A 19751-nucleotide genomic window follows, 5' to 3' on the forward strand; every position below is an offset into this window, starting at 1 on the left:
CCTCCAGTAGCGAGAGCCTACCCTGCGCTGCCCTGGCCTGCCGTCCACCAGTGTCCGCCTCTGGGTGCGACCATCCTGTTTCCAGAGAGTCCTGGGTCCAGTCCTTCCCTTCAGGCTCAGCTCCCACTTCTCAGATAAGAAAACCAAGACCCAGGGAGGTTGTGACATTTGTGCCAGAGATGGGTCTGGAAACCGGCCACTCAGAGCTGGGGTCCGGGTCCTCCTCCGGCCCAGCACCAGCCTTGACAGCCACCAGGGTAGTCTGGACCGAGGGGCTCAGCAAGTCAGGCAGCCCAACTCCGGGGTGCCACTCATGCACCTGAGCCGCCTGGCGGCCCCGGGGCCTCCCTCCTTCCAGAGGGGTCTGCCGGTGCCCAGGCCCCGAGGTGCTCTGGGCTTCGCGTCGGGAGAAGGGCAAGCCAGCAGCCACTGCGAGGAGGCCGCATGGGGTGGCTGAGTGTCCCTGTGGGCCGTCGGGAAGCCCCAGGGGAGCAGCTGATGGTCAGAGCGGGGCCTCACGAGCAGGGCCGAGGGCAGGGGTGGAGCCGGTCATCGGGCCAGGGCGGCAGGAGGCCAGCACGGGGGCTCTGAGGAGGTCCAAGCAGAGACCACGGGCCAGGGCTGGGCGCTGGGGGCGGCGGTGGGACCGCCCAGCCCCAAGTCAGGGGTGGGCTTCGAGGAACATCACGAGGTGAGACAGACATACAGAGACCAGAAAGGGGGTTACTGGCTGTCTAGGGCTGGGGGCCGGGGAACAGCGGAGGCGTGCAGGGTTCTTTGTGGATGTGCAACGTTGACTGTGGTGAGGAACACGCAACTCAGTGGCCCTAAAAGCCACTGAATTGTGCACTTTGTGAATTGCACAGCATGTGAACCGTTCTCAACAATGCTGCTTAAAAAAGAGAGAAATCGGGACGTAGGCAGCCTCCCCAGGGGGCTCGTCAGGGCCAGAGGCACACCCTCCCCCAGCCGGACCAGAAACGCTCCTTTCCTGGACTTTAGAAGCAGCTGACGGACCCTGGGGGCAGTGCCGAGACCCCACGGGAGCTCAGTCCTGCCCGTTTCCCTACTTGGAGTCCCTTTGGCATCTCTGATCCCAGATCCTCCATCCCGTTCTCTTCCTTTCCACCCAGTTGCAGAGCCGGGACCACTCTGCCATCCCTGGAGTGGTCCACGGTCTGCACGTGGTTGCTGCGGCCTGTGGGCAAAGCCCAGTGCCGGCTCCTTCCTCTGGGTTTCCTGCCGACCGGCAGTCAGTCCCAGGGCCTCAGTCAGACTCAGCTTCGGTAACTTTGACCAAACTACAGGTGGTGCTGGGCAAGGCTGGGGCGGCTCAAATGCCTGGCTGTGTCACTTGGAAGTCTGAGTGGCCGTCCCAGGGGAGACACTCCACTGCCTTCTTTGTCACTGATCTTCGGAGTCCTCGTGCAGACACCGTCCAGTGTGGGCCCTGCAGGGTGCAGCTTGGTCCGGTGGCCGCCGGAGAGACGCTGGGATCATCCCCTCCCGCCACCGGCTCTCACGAGTAAGGTGGCTCCCACCAGCCTCCAGGAGTGGCCCGTTTCTCTTTTTCCAAGGTATCATTCTGAACTCGTGAACTTAAACATTTTGATGGGTTTTAATCCATGGCGTTTCTTATCCCCATTGAAGATCAGGTTGTCGCAGTCTTGGCCAGTGAGGGGGTCTCTCCAGGCCACTGCCAGCTGCTTTGGACATGACGCTACTGGACCTCAACGCAGGGCCCCCGGCCTGATGCCGTGCCCAGGCTCACGGTGGACACTCCTGCCCCATGCCTCGGACAGGCCGCTTCTCCAAGAGGCCCTCATCGTGAGAAATGCTATTTCAAGACGACGATGTGGGGCTTCCCTGGTGGCGCAGTGGTTGAGAGTCCGCCTGCCGATGCAGGGGACACGGGTTCGTGCCCCGGTCCGGGAGGATCCCACATGCCACGGAGCGGCTGGGCCCGTGAGCCATGGCCGCTGAGCCTGCGTGTCCGGAGCCTGTGTTCCGCAACGGGAGTGGCCACAACAGTGAGAGGGCCGCGTACCACCAAAAAAAAAAAAAAAAAGACCACGACATGGGGGCAAGGGATGGGCACTGCCAGGTTGCTCACTGTTTCTAGACCTTCAGCACAGAGCTAGAGGGAGATAAGGATATAGATATCGGTTAATATAGGTGACGTATAGATACACAATACATACATAGGATCTCTGGCAACCACTGATCTGCTCCATTTCTGTAACTGTCTCTCCCCCAACGTTACACAGGAGGAAGCACATAGAACACAGCCTTTTAGGTTGACTGTTTCCGCTCAGCCTGACCCTCTGGAGACGTGCTCGGGGCTGCTTGTCCTAACAGTCCGTGCCTTTGTGATGTGGAGTATTGGGTGCTGGGGCCACCGAGGGTTTACCCTCACCCGACAAAGAACGCCGGGTCCTTACGGGCATGGCTGTTACAGGTGCGATGGTGCCCTCGGGGCTCCCCGTGCGGCCCAAGACCCAGAGCTGTTCCGGAAGATCTTCTCTACTTTTGACGTGTGCATTCTTCTTCAGCCCAGAGGACCACACAGGAGACACGCCGTCTGGAAGATCCATCCCACAATTACTCATTCAGTTTTCCCAACAGTATGATCGCTAAAAACATGAAGTGTTTTTGCACCTCTGCCCTCTCTCCCTACCCTCCTCCAGGCTGCTGCAGGCCCCACTCTCCCATCGCAGCCTTGCTGGCCCGGGCCCCGAAGCAGCTGTACGTGTGACACCGTCCTCGGTGCCCACGCTGACGCGTCTGATCACATCAGCTGCAGAAGATCATTTTCCCGTAGGTTCTCGGGAAGGGCTCACAGGAACAAGATCTCTGAATTCTGAGTTCTCCCACATGGATGACAACTTTTCTGTGCCCTTTGTACTTGCAAGTGAGTTTTTTGGATATAAAATCCTTGGTGTACACTTTCTTTCTTCAAATATCTGAAACATGTTACTCCATTGTGTTCTGGAATAAAGTATTGTTGTCAAAAAGTATGATAGTCTAAAATCAAAAAATAGAATTTTTTTTAAAAAGTAAAAACAAAAAATATGAACACATAAAAAAGTATGATAGTCTAATATTCTTTCCTATGTAAGTAATGTGCTTTTTTCAAGATGCCCAAAGGATTTTTTTTTCTTTTCTCTTTAAAGTCCAGTAACTTTTCTAGAATGTGTCTGTGTTGGTCATTCTGAGCCAATATATCCAGGAACATGGTGTGCCCTTTCAACATGTAATTTTGCCTCTTTTGTATTCCAGGAAAATTGTCACGAACGATCATCTCCCCCAGGATAAAGTCTTGCAAAACTCCAGTGCACTGTCAGAACCAGTGAGCGCCCGTCCACACTGGGGGTGGCCCGGGGCTTGCTTGGCCACTGCCTGTAGAAGGACATGTGGATGGTTCTCGTCTGGGGCTGTTACACACTCGACCGTTAGGAACATTCACACCCAGGTTTCTAGTGAACATCGTTTTCAGTTCTGGGATAAATGCCCAGGAGCAGTTACCGGCTCGGGTGGTAACTGTCCGAGTACCTTCCAGAGGGGCTGCGCCACCTCCCCGCCCGGTGTTCACCAGCCCTCGCTGTGTCCCCGCGCTGACGTCAGCACTGGTGGCTGGTTCTCAGCCACGTTTCCCTAACGAGCAGTCTCGCTGGACACCTTCTCACACATCCTCTGCCTGTGTCCTCTCCGTGACTTGCCTCGCTCCTCACGCCCCCTGCTCCTCCTCTAGCTGGACTGCTTTTCACTGTGACTTTGGAGAGTTCTCCTTTATCCCAGGCAAACCCCTGTCAGATACGTCCCCCGAGCCCACCGCCTGTCCTTCCGCCCTCTCAGCAGGGCCTTGCCCAGAGCAAGTCTTTGATTGTGATGAGGTCTTGTTTAACCATTTTCCCTTTTGCGGCGCATGCTTTTGGTGTCCAGTCTAAGCACTGCCTCGCCCTAGAGTCCAGTTTTCTACAAGTTTTATACTTTCGCACTTTACACTTAAGTCTGCGGTCCGTTTTAAGTTAACTTTCATGTAACAGGAGACTGAGGTGCCGGCAGACATCCAGCTGCCCAGCAGGGCCTCTCACGGCATGTCCCCAGGTGGCTCCAATGGCCCCTGTGCTTGAGGGTGGGCTGGCACCACAGCCCAAGACGGGACCCCCGCCATGCTGTGTCTGCTGGTACTCTCATCTGCTCTGGTGAAGCAAGCCCACCTGGCAAGGAGTGAGGGCGACCTCTGGCCCATGGGGCACACACTGACCACAGCAGTGGACATGGCTCCTCCCTGGTCGAGCCTTCAGATGACACCCCAGCCCCAGCCGAAGCCCTCTTTTTTTTAATATTTTATTTATTTGGCTGCGCCGGATCTTCTATATGGCACGTGGGATCTTTAGTTGTGGCAGGGGGCATCTAGTCCCCTGACCAGGGATCGAAGCCGGGCCCCCTGCACTGGGAGCATGCAGACTTAACCACTGGACCACCAGGGACGTCCCCCCCAGCCGACGCCTTGACTGCAGCCCCTTGAATGCAAGGACCCGACCGAGCCACAGAAGCTGGGGGATAAGTACCGTCTTGTAAGCCACAAGTTTGGGGTGACCTGTTCCACAGCAGCAGGTAACCAACACGGCTCGCGCCACCTGCCCACATCGGTGGCAAGGCCCTACTTGGCACTCCCGCCCAGGGAAGGGAAGGGGCTTCCTCTGCCTTCTTCCTAAGGAGCACAGCAAGTGCACCAATGGCCACCACACCTGGAAAGCCCCTCAAGATCGCACACGCCACATGCCCCTCGCAAGGCTTGGCATTCACGCAGGGGAGCGGCAAGCACTGGACTGGCTCCAGGGCCCCTCCCTGGGCAGACTGACCATCTCTAGGCCTCTGGGAAGCAGCTTCGATGCCCGTGTGCAGTGGGCGCCCACTTCCTAAGTGCCTGAGGCCCATCCCTGCCCTCCCGTCAGTGAAGGAGTTAATGGACATGTGGGTTTTGTCGGCACCTTAAATGGGGCCTTCGGGAACCTCGACTGCTGCCGTCGCCCAGCATCATTAGCTCGCGGCATTCATTCTCTCCTCTAATCCTCAGAGCCAGCCTAGGAGGTAGCTGCCACTACCCAGGTCTCATCCACGGGGACATGAAGGCCCCATCACACAGCCGGAAGAGGCAGAGCTGGCACCGCAGGGCAGGGCCGCATCCCACATGCCACACGTTGAATGCGCCTGCGATGTGCCAGGCGACAGGCTCTGGCTACACTGTAGAGTCGGTGCCTTTTGGAAGGTCAGTCATGGAGCCTCAGTGCCAGCGAGAGGCTTTGTTTCTTCCACCCTACACTGAGGGAGCATTTTTCCGGAAAACTTCATGTGCATCTTCGAAATGTGAGTTTTACAAAGTGGCTTTAATCCCATTAAAGCCTGCACGTTACAAAGCAAACGATGACAACAGAGCAACAAAACTCCAAAATAAAAAACCCTCAAGACTCCTTTGTTTTGTTTTGTTTTTTGGTCGCGCTGCGTGGCGTGCAGGATCTTCGTTCTCCAATCAGGGATCGAACCCGAGCCCCCTGCAGTGGAAGCACTGAGTCTTAACCACTGGACCGCCAGGGAAGTGCCCCCCTCAAGATGCTTAAACGTAAAATATACAGACTGACGATCGAAAAGGCACACGTCCCCCCTCCCCCCGACCCAGGTTCCAAGAAGACACATTAACTGCAAGGTACTTCCGGTTTGTCAAGGAGCGTCACATGACTCTACCTGAGCGGCTTTTCGAGTTTGCCTACACGGGCAACCACGCCCCTGTAACCCCTCCGTTAACTAGAAGAGCCACCCACACGGGTGGAAGAGCAGCCTTCTGCTTCAGGTGGGCTGCTGACTCACCTGGGAGGACCTGTCACCATCTTCCTCTCAGAGGCCGAGGGACCAGCCACCTGATGTCAGGATCCCGGCGGGCCGGCAGGAGAGGACGACATCACGGCACAGCAAGGAAGCGAGTTGGGGATGGAGGATGACAGCCCTGATAAGCTGCCCACGTCTGCACTCAGGAGACAGGAAAATGAACCTCCACTGGGAACGAGATCGCGACCAGCCTGGCACCGTGCAGAATTAATCATGCTGGACAAACGTAATGGAGTTCTGACACCTCTGGGTTCAATGTACGAGAGTCAAGAATAAAGACCCCTCAGTCCCAGCCGATGGGCTCCTTGTTACACTCACACGGAAGAACCAGCTTACACTAACAGCACTAAAGAGCAGGAACTCAAGTCTGAAGACCGATTTCCTTGGTGCTTAAGAGCATTGCAAGAATGTAGGTGTGAAGCAAAAGCCAGTAGCCGGGGTGATTCTTCTAGAACCTGAGTCAGATATCATGGCCCCTGCTCAAGAGCCCCTGGCTGCCCACCCCAGACTGCACCCGTCACTCCCTGCTCCAGCCAGCAGAGCCTCCTCGCCCACTGCTTAGGGCCACCGCAGGCCACGCTCTGGCCACACATGATCTACGGCCTTCCCAAGGCCCCCAAGTCTCATTCTGCATCAGCACCAGCCCGACGTCCCGATCCCGTCACAGGAATAGGCTCTGATGGAGGAGTCCCCCAAACACAGCTCCTGGGGTGAAGGTCCTCTCAGTCTGGAGAGAGACGACTTACGTGCACTCTGTCCCCAGGACCCGCCACACACACACCAACATACGATGGGCCAAGCCTGGGGTAACTGCTTCGGCCGCTCCTGTAGGGGCGGGGGGTACGGGGGGAGGGCTGGTCAGGTCTCAGTCCTGCTGCATCGGTGACTCTCCACGCCTCTGGGATCCACCTGTGAATCACGCTCCCTTTTCCATGAAACGCAGCCTGTGTTCGCAGCTGTGTAGTTTCTTCAACCTGCTTCCTGACACTAGAATCTTGAGGCTCCAAAGGCCTCTTTTCATTCTATACTGCCCGTCCATTTCAGTCCCAGCTGGCAGTGTTTCTGCCAATACGATTCTTTCAAAAGCTTGAGTCTCCTGTGACTCTTACTGCGGTTCGATTCATTAGACAAGAGCCACACGCACAGGTCTCCTCAAAATAAGCCCTTCTCTGCCTTGGGCTACTGGGGGACATAAGCTTCTTAGACGTCCTGTTGTCTGATACAAAGGCTCTCGAACTTCCGAGGTCCTAACCAAGCATTTGACAGCCACGGCCTCAGCTTCACTGCAGACCCATCTCCCCCGGCATCCTCTGGGTTTGATCTTTGCTCTGAAGCCGTTTCTTCATGTTCACCTTGTTTGCCACCCAGGAAGGTGGACATAACTGAGACCACAAAGGGCTCCCCCCATCCCCGCAATTAAACAGCCCTTCCCTCTGTGTTCTCGCCTCTCGGAATGAGCCGTGGGAAGTCAGAGGCAGCTCCGAGGGTCTGCCTAGAAACCCTACCGGCCCATCCAGGCCATAGGTCAGTGTTTTCCACCACCCTGTGCGCAACAGGGCTGCCAGCGGTCACTACGCAGCAGGGGTCCACTTTGCTTCGGTTCCCAGTGTTCTCACCCGTCCTGGGCAGCCTCCTCCAGGCCCCGAGGCGTCCCCTGCCCCCCCCTCACAGCGCTTGTCTTTCTCAAACAGGCTCCAGCCCACACCAGCTGCCAAGCCTCTCCCATGTCTGAGCACTGCTGGGGTTCCGTGCACCATATTCCTACCCCAGGGCCTTTGCACTTCCTGCCCTCTGGGGTGAATGCCCCTGCCCCACCCCGGCAGCACATCTCTGCTCACACACCACCTAATAGGGCATCTCCCAGCCGCCCCCTGCCCTGCTTCGCTGCCCTCCTACCCTGTAACCTGACACCATATTTGCTATCTTCTGTCCCCAAGAGCGTGAGTGCAGACTTCGGGGCACCCTGTCTCCTGTGTCCCAACATCCACGAGGCTGCCTGACATACTACGAGCTCAACACATGTGTGAAGCCAACAGGAAGGGCTTCTGGCCTTTCAAAGCACCTTGAACAAAGTGACCGATGCCCACCCCTTGCTTAAAGGGAGCTCAGCATCACTTCAAGGGGGTGTCCACAGGGCACGAGCTGCCAGGGGCCATGCGCGCCGCTGTGGGTGGGGCAGCCCCTCAGGCGGGCCATCGGCCCTGGGCTGTCTCAGGACACAGGGAAAGGCCCTGTCACCCCAGCTGCCAACCAAGCAGCAAGCTGAGGCCCCTGGCTTCCTATAAGTCTGTGGGCACACACTCCCTTTAACCAGGAAGGCACATACCGGGCCCACCGCAGTCACAGGTCTGGACCCGGCTCCAGCCCAACCAAGACCCCAGGCCAGAGCTGCAAACCTATCACAATGTAGGGCTCCTCGCCGGGCAGGGCGGGGCCACAAGCCCGGGCACAACGCTCCCACCACTGCGTGCCACCCTCCCTGGGCACAAGCCAAGGGCAGGAATCACCACAGCAGGCAGCCTATCTGGCAAGGTAGTAAGTCAGTTAAAGAAGGTCCTTTTTATTTTTGCAATGTCATTCCATACAAAAGCAACAGAAACATAATAGTCTTAACAAGAAGTTTACAATTGAATATTTGAACAGAAAATCTGTACACATTATCATTTACAGCAATTGTACACAGTAAATTAACTGACTATAAAAAAATGTTCTTTCTAAATCCTTCTGCTGTCTTAACTCTTGGAGTAGTATAGGTAGAAGGGCTACTGAGTGCTATTTACAAGTACCTAATTAAGACCGTATAACTTACATAAACCCCATTAACCTACCAGCTCAATTTAATATCTGACTATTCAGTGCTCTGTACGAGGAAAAAAACCCATCTTGACATACTGACAAACGGCCCAAACCCTAACCCTTTCCATAGATATTAAAGGTATCTGATTATGAGAACACTCGGCCAGATACCAGTAAAGAAAGCCCCATGAACATATGCTTAAACCCAAACCAGCCCTCTGACAAGCAGCAATTAACGCCTAAAAAACTTGTGGAAAACCAGTTACGGTCACTTGTCAGGTTAACTTCAAGGATGCGGAGATTAAGCAACTAAGATTGTTGCAAGATTGCCTCGAGTTCAATTTTCCTCGGATTTAGTTCCATTTACAATTTAAAACATGCAAAATGCATTCCCTATACACAAAATTAACGTTTCTTAAGAAAATAAGGCAAGAACATCAATTCACCAAGAGACTGTACACTGTGACAGAAACCCCCAGTTACAAAGGCAGGACGCATGCTTGGTGGGCCACCCCGCCCGGGGAGGCAGCGCTGCTCCCAGGGGCCTCCAGGTGGCACCGGTTAGCTCATGGCTGAGAAGTCTTTCAAGGGTTCAGTTAAACAGGCTTCCAAGTCAAACTCATCCCCCGCATGGCAGTCCACGTGCCTAACTTTCGTAGGGGTGCCACAGTACATGTCCTAGAAAACAGAAGCACGGTCACAGCCGGTCCCTCGGGCACACTGGACTTGCTGCTGGAGGTGCTGAGCAGGGGGCTGAGCGCCTCCCAGGAACGCAGGACATGCCCGGGAGAGCATCCAGCAGATACTGACTGCCAAGCTTCCCTTCAAGCATCTGTCAAACTCCCACCCCCCGCCCCCGCCCCATGAGTGACCAAGTGACCTTTAAGGCCCCTGAGCCACAGCCGCTCACACCTAACAGGAGCCACTGTGTGGACAGGACGTGCCACCGTGGCTCATGAAGCAATCACGTCATACCGCCGAGCACTTGGCGCTGGCGCTGGGCTGAGGACCGCCCCACCTCACCCCCAAAACGGGGGCCAAAGGGTTCAACCTGAATCTAATCCTCAAGGAGACAGTACGACAACTCCCAACTGAGGAACATCCTGCTTCATAAAAACGGGCCTGAACCCTTCCAAAGAGGTCAACGTCCCGGGGGAAAGGCAGGAAGACTATTCTAAACTAAAGGAAATTTAAGAGACATGGCAATTAAACGTGTAATCCTTGATTAAATTCTGGGCCAAAAAAGAGAAAAAAAGACCTGCGACAAGGACACTATTGGGACAACCGGGAAACCTGAGCGCGGCCTGGTTACGAGGTAGCCGTGTTTTACCACGGCTGCGTTTCGTGAGCACAGCAGTGATGCTGTGGTAGTGGCCGGTGCTCAGCGGCGAACGCGCTGCTCCCCGGTGCCTCGGGCTCGAGCAGTGCAGGCCCGAGCCGGGGCGCTCCGCTTCGCCACCCAGCCTTCTCTCCTGTCCCCCGAACGTCCCGCCGGCTCCCACCTCTCCTCGGCGCCCCAGGACCCCCCGCCAGGACCGCTGCCTCTGATCTTCAGGGCCTGGCCCTCGACCCGCCCGTGCAGTCGCCACCCCCTAACTTCTGTGACCACGAGCGGCACATTCAGAATCGGCTTCTTGAGCTGGGACAACGGTCACTCTTAATCCACACCAAGGATACCACCTGCTGAGATCGTCATGGGTCTTAGTCCTGCCCGTGTATAAATATCCACAAAACTGGGATCGTCCTATGGTTAAGTATCCTGTTTTTATTTATCTTGGCGATTTTCCACGTTATCAGTCTTCAAAAACAACCTGTAGTAGCTGTATTTCTTATGAATGTAATTTTGTCATTCCTCTCTCTTGGACATTAGTGTTACTTTTTTTTTTCTTTTGGCCACGTGGCTTGCAGGATCTTAGTTCCCCGATGAGGGATTGAACCCGAGCCCGCTGCAGTGGAAGCGCTGAGTCCTGACCACTGGACCTCCAGGGGAGTCCCTGTGTTACTTCTAACACCTCGAATAGTCACAGAGTATGTGGGATGCAGATGGTCCCGAAGACTGGAAGGGCACGTCCCAGGCTTATCAGGGTGACACAGATGGAAGGCAGGCAGGAAAAGGCAACTACGCACTTTCATTTTATATGTTCCTGACCTGTTCAGATACAGTACAGGTTGATCTTCTATAAAGCATGAGTTTTTCAAACAAATATTTATGAGTTCTAGTTTTTAACCTATGTTTTTACTTAATGTGCAGAATATTTCCACATGTAAGTATTGGGGCCGTCTCTTTTAAAATAACAAAGGGATCCTTTCACTGTAAACTGCTGCTGTGTATTTGGCTTGTATACATGCAGAGAAGTCTGGAAGAACGTGCACCCAACCAGTAACTAGAGAATTAGAGACGAGGCAATTCTGTACATCACTTTTCATCTTTGGAGGTTTTTTCTTCCGAAAACACGTAATTTTTTAAAATTGGCAAATGTGGGGAAACCCCTAGGCCCAAAGCATTCCTCCACTTATAACAACTAGCAGATGATTCCTATACTAGCAATTCACCAGAACAAACCAGACAGCCTAAAAATAGTGACAAAGCCTGCGAACCAGAGAAGAAAAGGCCTTTTACTTTTAAATGAAAATGGTGGTACTGATTAGTTGGATTGAACCCAAAATCTAAAATAAGGCCACTACCTACGAACTCCATCAAATCTGACACCTCAATAAAGTCAGAGAAAGGGGTAAGGAGCCCAGAATCAAATTTCAGCTTAAACTTCAGTTTTCAGAGGGGCATATGCTGTCAACAATTAACCTGTAACACTCACGCGCAGAGATAAAACAAAGGAAAGGTACTTACAAAGTTATCCTGAGAGCTCGTCCGGGACTCAGAGCTGCTCTCCGCAGATTCCGTCTCCATCTCCCCGAGGTCTACAGGACGTCTGTGCGGTCAGAACAAGCACGTCAGTCACCGCGGAACAGAGCCAGGAGAAGGCGAACGCCACCACGGCCTCGCTGCCCGTGAGCGCTGACACGCATCTCCTCTGCTCCCTGAGGGACCCACCAGCTTTCAGCGACTCCCCGTGTGCCAGACGGACCCTCTGCCCGATCACCTGGCAGAGGTAAAGCAGGCCCTGCAGGCAAACAGGTCCACCCGGCTCGGAGCGCACAACCACCTGCCCGCTCTTGCCCATGGCCCACTATCTGTACACACCCACAGGCATCCTTCTAAGTAGGAGCGTCAATGACAGAGCCCAGTTGTGGGGGGAGACAGACACTGTGACAAGCCATACTACACATCATCACTCATCTGTCCAATTTCCTACCCACAGACAGAATGGGACAACAGTGACACCGGGAAAAAAATCAGTGTGTGTCTGTGAGGCCAAACTTCTTTCTAATAAATTTCCCCAGCACAAAGCAGAAACTCCAACACTTGAATGAATAAATGTGTCTCTGAGGGCAGGAGAGTCTCAGGTCGAAGAAGCTGAGAAGAGAGGCCGCACAGACAAGTCTCTCCACCTCTGCACTCAACCGGCATCCCGACCACGTGGCAGAAACTCAGGCCTGAGACCTTTCCAACTAGACACAGTTTAAAAAGATAAAAGCCTTCCTTAGATTAAAAAAAAGACCTTTCACGTTTATAGCTCAACATAAATTACTCACATGCTTTTTAAAATGTTATCTTAAAAACAAACAAACCCCACATATCTCTAGGTTTCCGAAGATGAGTCTGTCCGAGCTACAGACAGTAAAGCCAGCCCAGGAAGCACACCCCTCCCTCCAGCCTCTCCTGGAGCCCGCCTAGCCGGCTTTATACACTCGTGCAGAGAAAAAACACACACGAAGCTGTGACCACAGGCGGACGTTATGCACGATAACCTGCCACACAGTGACAGAGCCACTGCGATCACCGCCCGAACTGCAGACACGGAGGACGAGAATGCAATAAAGACATACATTTCTTGCAAATCACATCCTTCTTCCGCTGGAGGATCCCAAAAATGCAGAGCCACCTTCCAGAGTTTGATCTGCTGGTCCCACGATCGTCGACTATACTTCTTGAATTTGTTGGGGGTTTTGGGATGAATGCCAGGCTGTCGAAGGTGCCTACCGGGACAGAGGGATTATCCTGGCACACACCATCCACATTTGCAGGTGAGCTTAAAAGCACTACCTCTCTGCCTCTGCTTTCCTTCACAATCCATGCCCCAGAATAGGACATCTGCACTTCAATCCTGCCAAGCAGCTGGTATACTCTCCAAAGCTCCCTTTGTATCCTTGCGTGCGTGGGGGGAGGGGGGATGCTGCTTACACAAAACGGGGCAAGACTCATATCTTTCTCTAATGAAATCTTTACAATCTGTAACTTGAACTTTACATTTTCCCATCATGTGTTTTAATAATCTTACATTTACAAGACAGCTATGAGTCCTGAGAAATGAAATGTCATCTAACATTCTAAATTATGAAAATGTTATTTATCTTCACGTCCTTGGTTTCTCAGTCACCAACCCATCTTCTTTATTTATGTAAGTGCCTGAAAGTCATTAATAATTAATAATACACTTCTTAGCAGAACTAGGCCCAGAATCAGATTTACCACCAAAGCAACTCTTTAGACGGCAATGCCACATGACTTGACCAGGACATGCTGGCGAAACAAGACTACCTTGGGACTTCTTTAATATAGCGATCGTAGGCAATGGTGTTCTTCCCATAGTTGATCTGCTTCTGTCTCCTCATCAGGACACTTTCATCGGTCTCTAAGTCGGCTGGCAATGCTGACATAGACTCCTTCGAATCCGAACTGAAGAAAATGAAACGCACGGCACAAGCCTCACTTACAAGATCACGACGTAGGAAAACGTCTGAACACGATACAGGAGTATCTGCGCTCTGGATTCCAAACCGTATACTAACCCCACGACAGTCCAGGATCTTTGAATATATGGGAATTTAGTACACGATAGACACACGTTTCTAATCAGTGAAGAACAGAAAAACAGTAAATGCTACTGAGACACTTAGCATCTCACGTTCAGGTTTTTTTTCATTAATAAACTACAGATCTATTAAATTAGAAAAGAAATAATTACACAGCATTTACCTTCCTGATGATGATTTTCTCTCTCTTCCAAAGTCATTTATGAGGAGTTTCCTTTTATATCTGAGAGCAAAGTAAATGTTGCTGTTTTTAAAAAGGTATAGAAATGAACACAAAACTTTTAGAGCTAAGAGAGCCACAGGGAACAAAGCCTCCCTGAGACTGCGGTCTGGTAAGTGGATTAAGTAACAGTAGGTGGCTTCTTTTATTTTCAACCTCCCTCAATCACCTTTGAGGCAAAGATAAAGGTTACGTGCCAAGATCATACAAGGTGCTTAAAACCACCAGGTTCTAAAAAAAAAAAACTACTGCCGCCAGTTAAGTAGTGAGACCCAAATGACACAGAAATTTACATCCCTCTAACCCGGAAGGCTTTAGAAAAAAATAAACATGAGTTGAGATACAAAGCTTTTATTTCTAATACCACGATTACTTATTAATGAGACGTGTGCCTGTTGGGACTACTCACCTTCTTAGAAAGACTGCACACCTTCCCCCCTCCCCCATCCCTTGTGGATTTCACCGGGCATTTGCCTTCTATCACAGCAATGACCAACACCCAACTTTGCAAAAGTACGTCACCAAAAAAGCATAGTGCAATCTAACGTGGAAACCACCTCTAGCTAGAAGCTCACGCAAGTGTCTAAAGGATGTCACGTATCATGGTGCCTCCTTCCAAATCTAAAATTCTCAACCTTCCCCAAGTTTGCTGGGGCACCCCAGTGAAGCCTGGATACCAGGAGATAATGAACCACCCCCTGAGAACTGCGAAACTAGTCCCTGAAATCATTTTCTGTAGGATTTCATTCTTTCTGGAACCCCAGTTGAAAAGACTGGCTTCAGATATGACTAAAACCCATTTTCAAATTTTCAGACCGCTGGTGTGTAGTGTGTGCTAGCCTCCTTGGCATATAGGGAGCTGAATTCTTACCTCCCCCCTTCCTGGTGGGAAGTAAGACAGACCACCATCATCAAAAGCTCACATCACTGGGGTCTTATCAAAAGCAGCAGCTTTCCATCAGAAAGGGTGTGATCCACAGAGCGGCCCCAAACAGTACTCTGGACAAGATGAGGCCTGCTTTGCAAGGTAGGACAATTTTCAGAAAGGAACAAAGAGGGGTCCACCAACAGGAAGGTCAAGACAAACAGGGGTCTCCCTGCAGCACATAAGAGCTGCAGACAGTCCCCAGCAAAAGGTGACACTGGGGGTCCAGATACACAAGGACATGATGAGAACTGTTATAACCCTTGAGCAGAACACAAAAACTGCATAGACCCAGTCAAACAGCCTACTGTTACAGCTGGGAAAAATCAAGATCTATATAAACACGAGAATTCATTCAAAACACTGAAGCCCACGGCTGTCAGCTGCAGTTCACCCTTCTACCCAGGCATCCTACTCACCCACACACATGCATTCTAATGTCTGAAAGGAATTAAGTGGTCACAACCAACCCCCACGTGTGTCCGAGCCTTTCCAAAGAAGGCAGCTCTGGGCTTCCCTGGTGGCGCAGCAGTTGAGAGTCCGCCTGCCGATGCGGGGCACACGGGTTCGTACCCCGGTCCGGGAAGATCCCACATGCCGCGGAGCAGCTGGGCCAGTGAGCCATGGCCGCTGAGCCTGCGCGTCCGGAGCCTGTGCTCCGCAACGGGAGAGGCCACAACAGTGAGAGGCCCATGTACCGCAAAAAAAAAAAAAAAAAAAAAAAACAAAGAAGGCAGCTCTAAATACCATCGACCACTGCAGAGGGGGAGGAAGCAGTCTGGCCCTGCTTCCCTGCTAACAATGAGGACATATTTTCTCATCAGAATTAAGAACAGACTCTTGGTTCAATATACTTCAATTAATTTCGAGCCACAACATTTTAACTCAACGTTCATTCCCTGGGTTGGATGGCATCTATCAAAGGGAAGAAAGGCCCCAAAACACCAGGGAGAACGTAATCCAGGGGGGTGAGCAGTGGTGAAGGATGCATCATCTGAACTGTAATGAGCTGAGGAAGAGGAAGTGGCTTGGAGTTGAACTTGAATACACAGCTCTGGGTACGACTGCAAGGGGTTCACAGACCCCAAGTCAGGGACCCGTCCCCGCATGCACTCTGGCATTTCTGAGCTGTTAGCAGCGCCACCTCCCACTTACTGCCACCCTGGAAGGACAGCCCCAAGACACCGGTTCTCAAATTTCAGTGAGCAGACTCATCTGAAGGGCTTAAGCCAGGGCTGGGCCCCACCCACCCAGTTTCCCATCCAGCAGGCCTGGGGTGGGGCCTGAAAACCTGCATTTCCAACAAGTTCCCAGGAGCTGCTGACGTGGCTGGTCTGGGGCCCACCAGACTTTTAAAAACCACCACTCTAAGATATGCCTCAAATTTAATATATAATTTAAAACACCAGAGATAACATTTCAAACTGGCCTGAAATGCATACCTTGCAATTTCTTTGTTAACTCTAGTCCTCATTTCATCTTCTTCGACTGCACTTGCCCAGTCTGAACATCTAGAACGGGGCTTAGGGCCTTCGGGAGTGGTAAAGCTGCAATAAAATGAAAACGCACATTTGAACCATGACACAACTTTCAGTTTCCTTTCAAACCGTGCATCAGGAAATGTTCTGAGGTTGTTTGGAGAGTGCCAAGAAAACGGGCTCCAGAGAAATCTCTGCTCCATGACTTACTAGCTCACCGAGTTCCGGCAATTCGTCTGAAGCCTCCTGGGCTCTGTTTGTTAAACAACTACTGTGTGCCAGTGCAGGGGAAAGGCAGACAGAGTCAACAGTTATCATCGGCACCAAGAAGTGTACCTACCTAGTACAACTTCTTTTATTTACAAAAAGAGGGGTTTTATTTTAGAATTTTAAAAAAGATTTCAGCTAATACATTTTTAGAGCTAAGCAGAGTGACCAGCACCTAATAACTGTGGCTACTAACTTACTTCTAGATGCGCACAACTAAAGGCTCAGGATCTATCACATCATAATTAAAATGGGGGGGACAAACATGTACTTCAGAGTTCTTACTGCATTGGGACTTAGTCTACAGGTAAAGGTGCCCCCTAGAGTTGGGTTAAATTTAATCTAGAAGCTCAGTTCTATCTAGAGCTCAAGGAAATCTTTAGTCAAGTTCAGGCAATTTGAACTTGATGCCAAGAACTCTGGCAGTTAGAATTGTTGCTACATCTGTTAGTTAGAGATTAGATTAGATTAGTACATTTTTACTACATTAGTACATTTTTACTTTTCCTCAACTTTCTACTGGCCATCACTGGTATATCAAAAGTGGAAACTAACTTCAACTGCATCAGTAAGCGATTTTATACATTCTAGCTGGAAACCCAATGACATGCTTTGGAAATGCAACAGCAATAACAAAAAAGTAATCCCTTTATGTAATTATCATTTCTCTCCTTATAATTACTCCACCCATAGAAACTCAAATTAGATCCGCAAAAATAAATTTGCAGTCTAAATATGGTTGGCAGGGTCTGAAATCAAGTTAATGGACAAATTAAAATGACTCAATGACTGTATGGTAGATACAGAAGAGAACCAAATGGAGGCCTGTCTAGAGTTAGACGTCAACATCCTCACTAGTGTATCAAGAGGTCCAGGTCTGGGTTTCCCGGCCGTGACAGATTCCTGAATTTCTAAAAGGTGCTTACAAACGACCTTTCACTCCATCTCATGTTTTGGTAGCTTGATAAAAACCACCTTGCGTGGAACTAAAATTCATTTCTTAGATTAGGCAAATTATATTCACCAACTCACCCTATCTTAGGACAAGAGTACTTCTGGAAAAGTGCTCAAGTAGAAAACAAAGCCTATTTTACACAATGAGCTAACGTCCCTCCAAAGGAAGCAGTTCTTGCACCCGTGACGATATAAGTGGCTCCACTCACCATGCGCCCCGTGTACTCCCCGCTGCCACCACAGGGGGTTGTGGGAATAAAAGCACATGCACAGAACAAAGAGCAGGGGCAACGTGCCTAGGACAGGGGCATTCCTGTCAGAAGGAGGCCTATGGGGTTGCTGTGAGCCAGAGGAGGACACAAAGGAATGCAAAGCAATGTAAGGACTTAACACCTTGTCTGCAGCTAAGACAGAGACCACCGCAGGGCTCAGAGACACCACTGGATCACCTGTTCTTCACATCTAGCCCTAGGGCTGAGGGCCTCTGCTCCATTCCCACCTTTTCCCAGGTAATCTCAAACCCCAAATCGGCGCCTCCCCGACCAGACTGTGAGATCCGGCCCGCGATTTCCTCAACATCTTCTCCTTACTCATCTGAAAAGCTTCTTAAGCCTAATCACCAACTCCTTCCCCAGAGCAGGTCTGCTCCGCCCCCATCCTCTTCACGGTGGCAAAAGATTCCACAAATGAGGAAGGTCTCCAGGCCAAAAAGCTAGTCACCCCCGAGCTCCTCCCAGCACCCACCCCTAAGCCATCAGTAAGCACCTGAACTTGGCAGCTGTCCCGGCACCCCTCGCCCTCCTCTCCTCGTGCTCGCACAGGCCCTGGCGGGGGGCTCTCCCAGGGACCCCCTCCCATCTCACCCCGACAGAGGCCCTCCCTGACCAGCTGCCCTCCACCGGCGCCCCTGCGCGTGCCCTTCAGCCGCTCCCGTCTCTGCCGTCCCTCCCGTGTCAGGGTGCAGGCAGAACGGAAAGGGGATCTAGGTTGACGCGGCATCCTGGCCTCCCCAACACACTGCTCAGCCTAGAAGACACCCAAGTGAGCGTGCAAACACGTAAGGGCTGCGACCAAGGCTCGCCGGAAGGGAAGCGCCTAGGGAGCGTCAGGGCGGAAAGGGGCGGGGAGCCGAAGTCCTGGTTTGCATCCTGGCGCCCACCTTCTGTGGCTCTGCTGTTGACACCCAACTTTTCTGAGCTGACTCTAGAAAGTTCCAAGTTCGTGGTGGCCCCCATGCCGGCCCTGGAACACAGGAGGGCTCGCTGACTGAGGCTGAGCCCACTTCCTGTTGACGCCCATCACTGAGACGCCTCTCGGCCGTACTGTGAGGCACAGGCGCCGGGACTAGTCAGGGCTGGTGACCAAGGGCGTCCCGACGAGTCAGGGCTGGTGAGGCAGAGGCACCCCGACTAATCGGGGTAGTGGGGCAAGGGCACCCCGACTAGTCAGGGCTGGTGACCCACAGGCATCCCCACTAGTCACGGGTAGCGAGACAAAGGCACCCTGACTAACCGGGATGGTGACCCAAGGGCGCCCCGACTAGTCGAGAGTTGTTGGTGACCCACGGCACCCCCTAGTCAGTCAGGTGCGGGGACCCCGCCGCTCCGGACCCCGACGGCCGCGCCGGGCCCACCTGTCGGGTCTGCGGTCGCCCGGCGGCCTCGAGGCGCCCTCGGCGTCCTCCGGCTTCCGGCGCCTCCCGTCAGCCGTGCGTTTGCGTCCGAGGCTCCATCTTGAGGCGGGCGGCGGGCTGGCGACGAGACACCACGTCAGGGCGGGGAGGCCCGGGACCCCCGCCCGAACCCCGCCCGCCGCTCCCCAGCCCGGGAGCCCCCCGCGCGCGGCCCGGCCTCACCTGGCGTCGCCGTCGCGGCGGCTCCCGCACCCGTGGGGACTTCGCGGCCGGCAGGCCATGGCGACGCGGCGGGCGGGATTGTGGGGGACTGGGGTCCGGCGGTGGCGGCGGCGGCGGCGACTACGGCGACTTCCCCTTCTCGCGACGCTGACTGAGCGCGCCCCGCCCCCAACAGCCTTTATGGGCCGCCGCCCCGCCCCCCGGGCTCCCGCGCGCGCCGGGCCGGTCGAGACCATCGGGCCCGCTCCGGGGGGAGCCTCTCGGAGGCGCGCGCCCCGCAGGCCGTCCAGGCCGGGCCGGGAGCCGCGAAACAGCTGCCCCGCGTGCTGCCATCCAGGAGGCGGAGGGGCGCCGCCGGGTTGACTGAGGCGAGACCCTCAAAAAAGGTTGCCCCCTCCGCCTTGGAGGCGGCCTGGCCGCCGCGACCCTCGG

General features: G+C 53.2%; 1 protein-coding gene across 7 annotated transcripts; it reads right to left on the reverse strand.

Annotated features, from left to right (window-relative positions):
- Positions 1 to 8429: 8429 nt before the first annotated feature.
- On the reverse strand, positions 8430 to 19728 carry SLBP (stem-loop histone mRNA binding protein). Of its 7 annotated transcripts, none has more exons than XM_030876673.3 (8): positions 19320 to 19725; positions 19098 to 19214; positions 16208 to 16312; positions 13784 to 13843; positions 13346 to 13483; positions 12634 to 12783; positions 11534 to 11724; positions 8430 to 9363 (listed from the first exon to the last, which is right to left on the reverse strand). In XM_030876673.3, exons 1-7 carry the CDS (start codon positions 19553 to 19555, stop codon positions 11562 to 11564), a joined length of 969 nt encoding a protein of 322 aa, XP_030732533.2. In that variant the 5' UTR covers positions 19556 to 19725; the 3' UTR covers positions 8430 to 9363; positions 11534 to 11561. The 7 variants fall into 7 exon arrangements, with proteins under 7 accessions (XP_030732533.2, XP_030732532.2, XP_060154844.1 ...); XM_030876672.3 differs by having other exon boundaries at positions 11534 to 11615; positions 19320 to 19714; XM_060298860.2 differs by lacking the exon at positions 8430 to 9363 and adding an exon at positions 9549 to 10834 and having other exon boundaries at positions 19320 to 19728.
- Between the last annotated feature and the right edge of the window lie 23 nt (positions 19729 to 19751).

The sequence above is a fragment of the Globicephala melas genome, chromosome 5, assembly GCF_963455315.2.
Source record: "Globicephala melas chromosome 5, mGloMel1.2, whole genome shotgun sequence".
Taxonomy (NCBI): Eukaryota; Metazoa; Chordata; class Mammalia; order Artiodactyla; family Delphinidae; genus Globicephala; species Globicephala melas.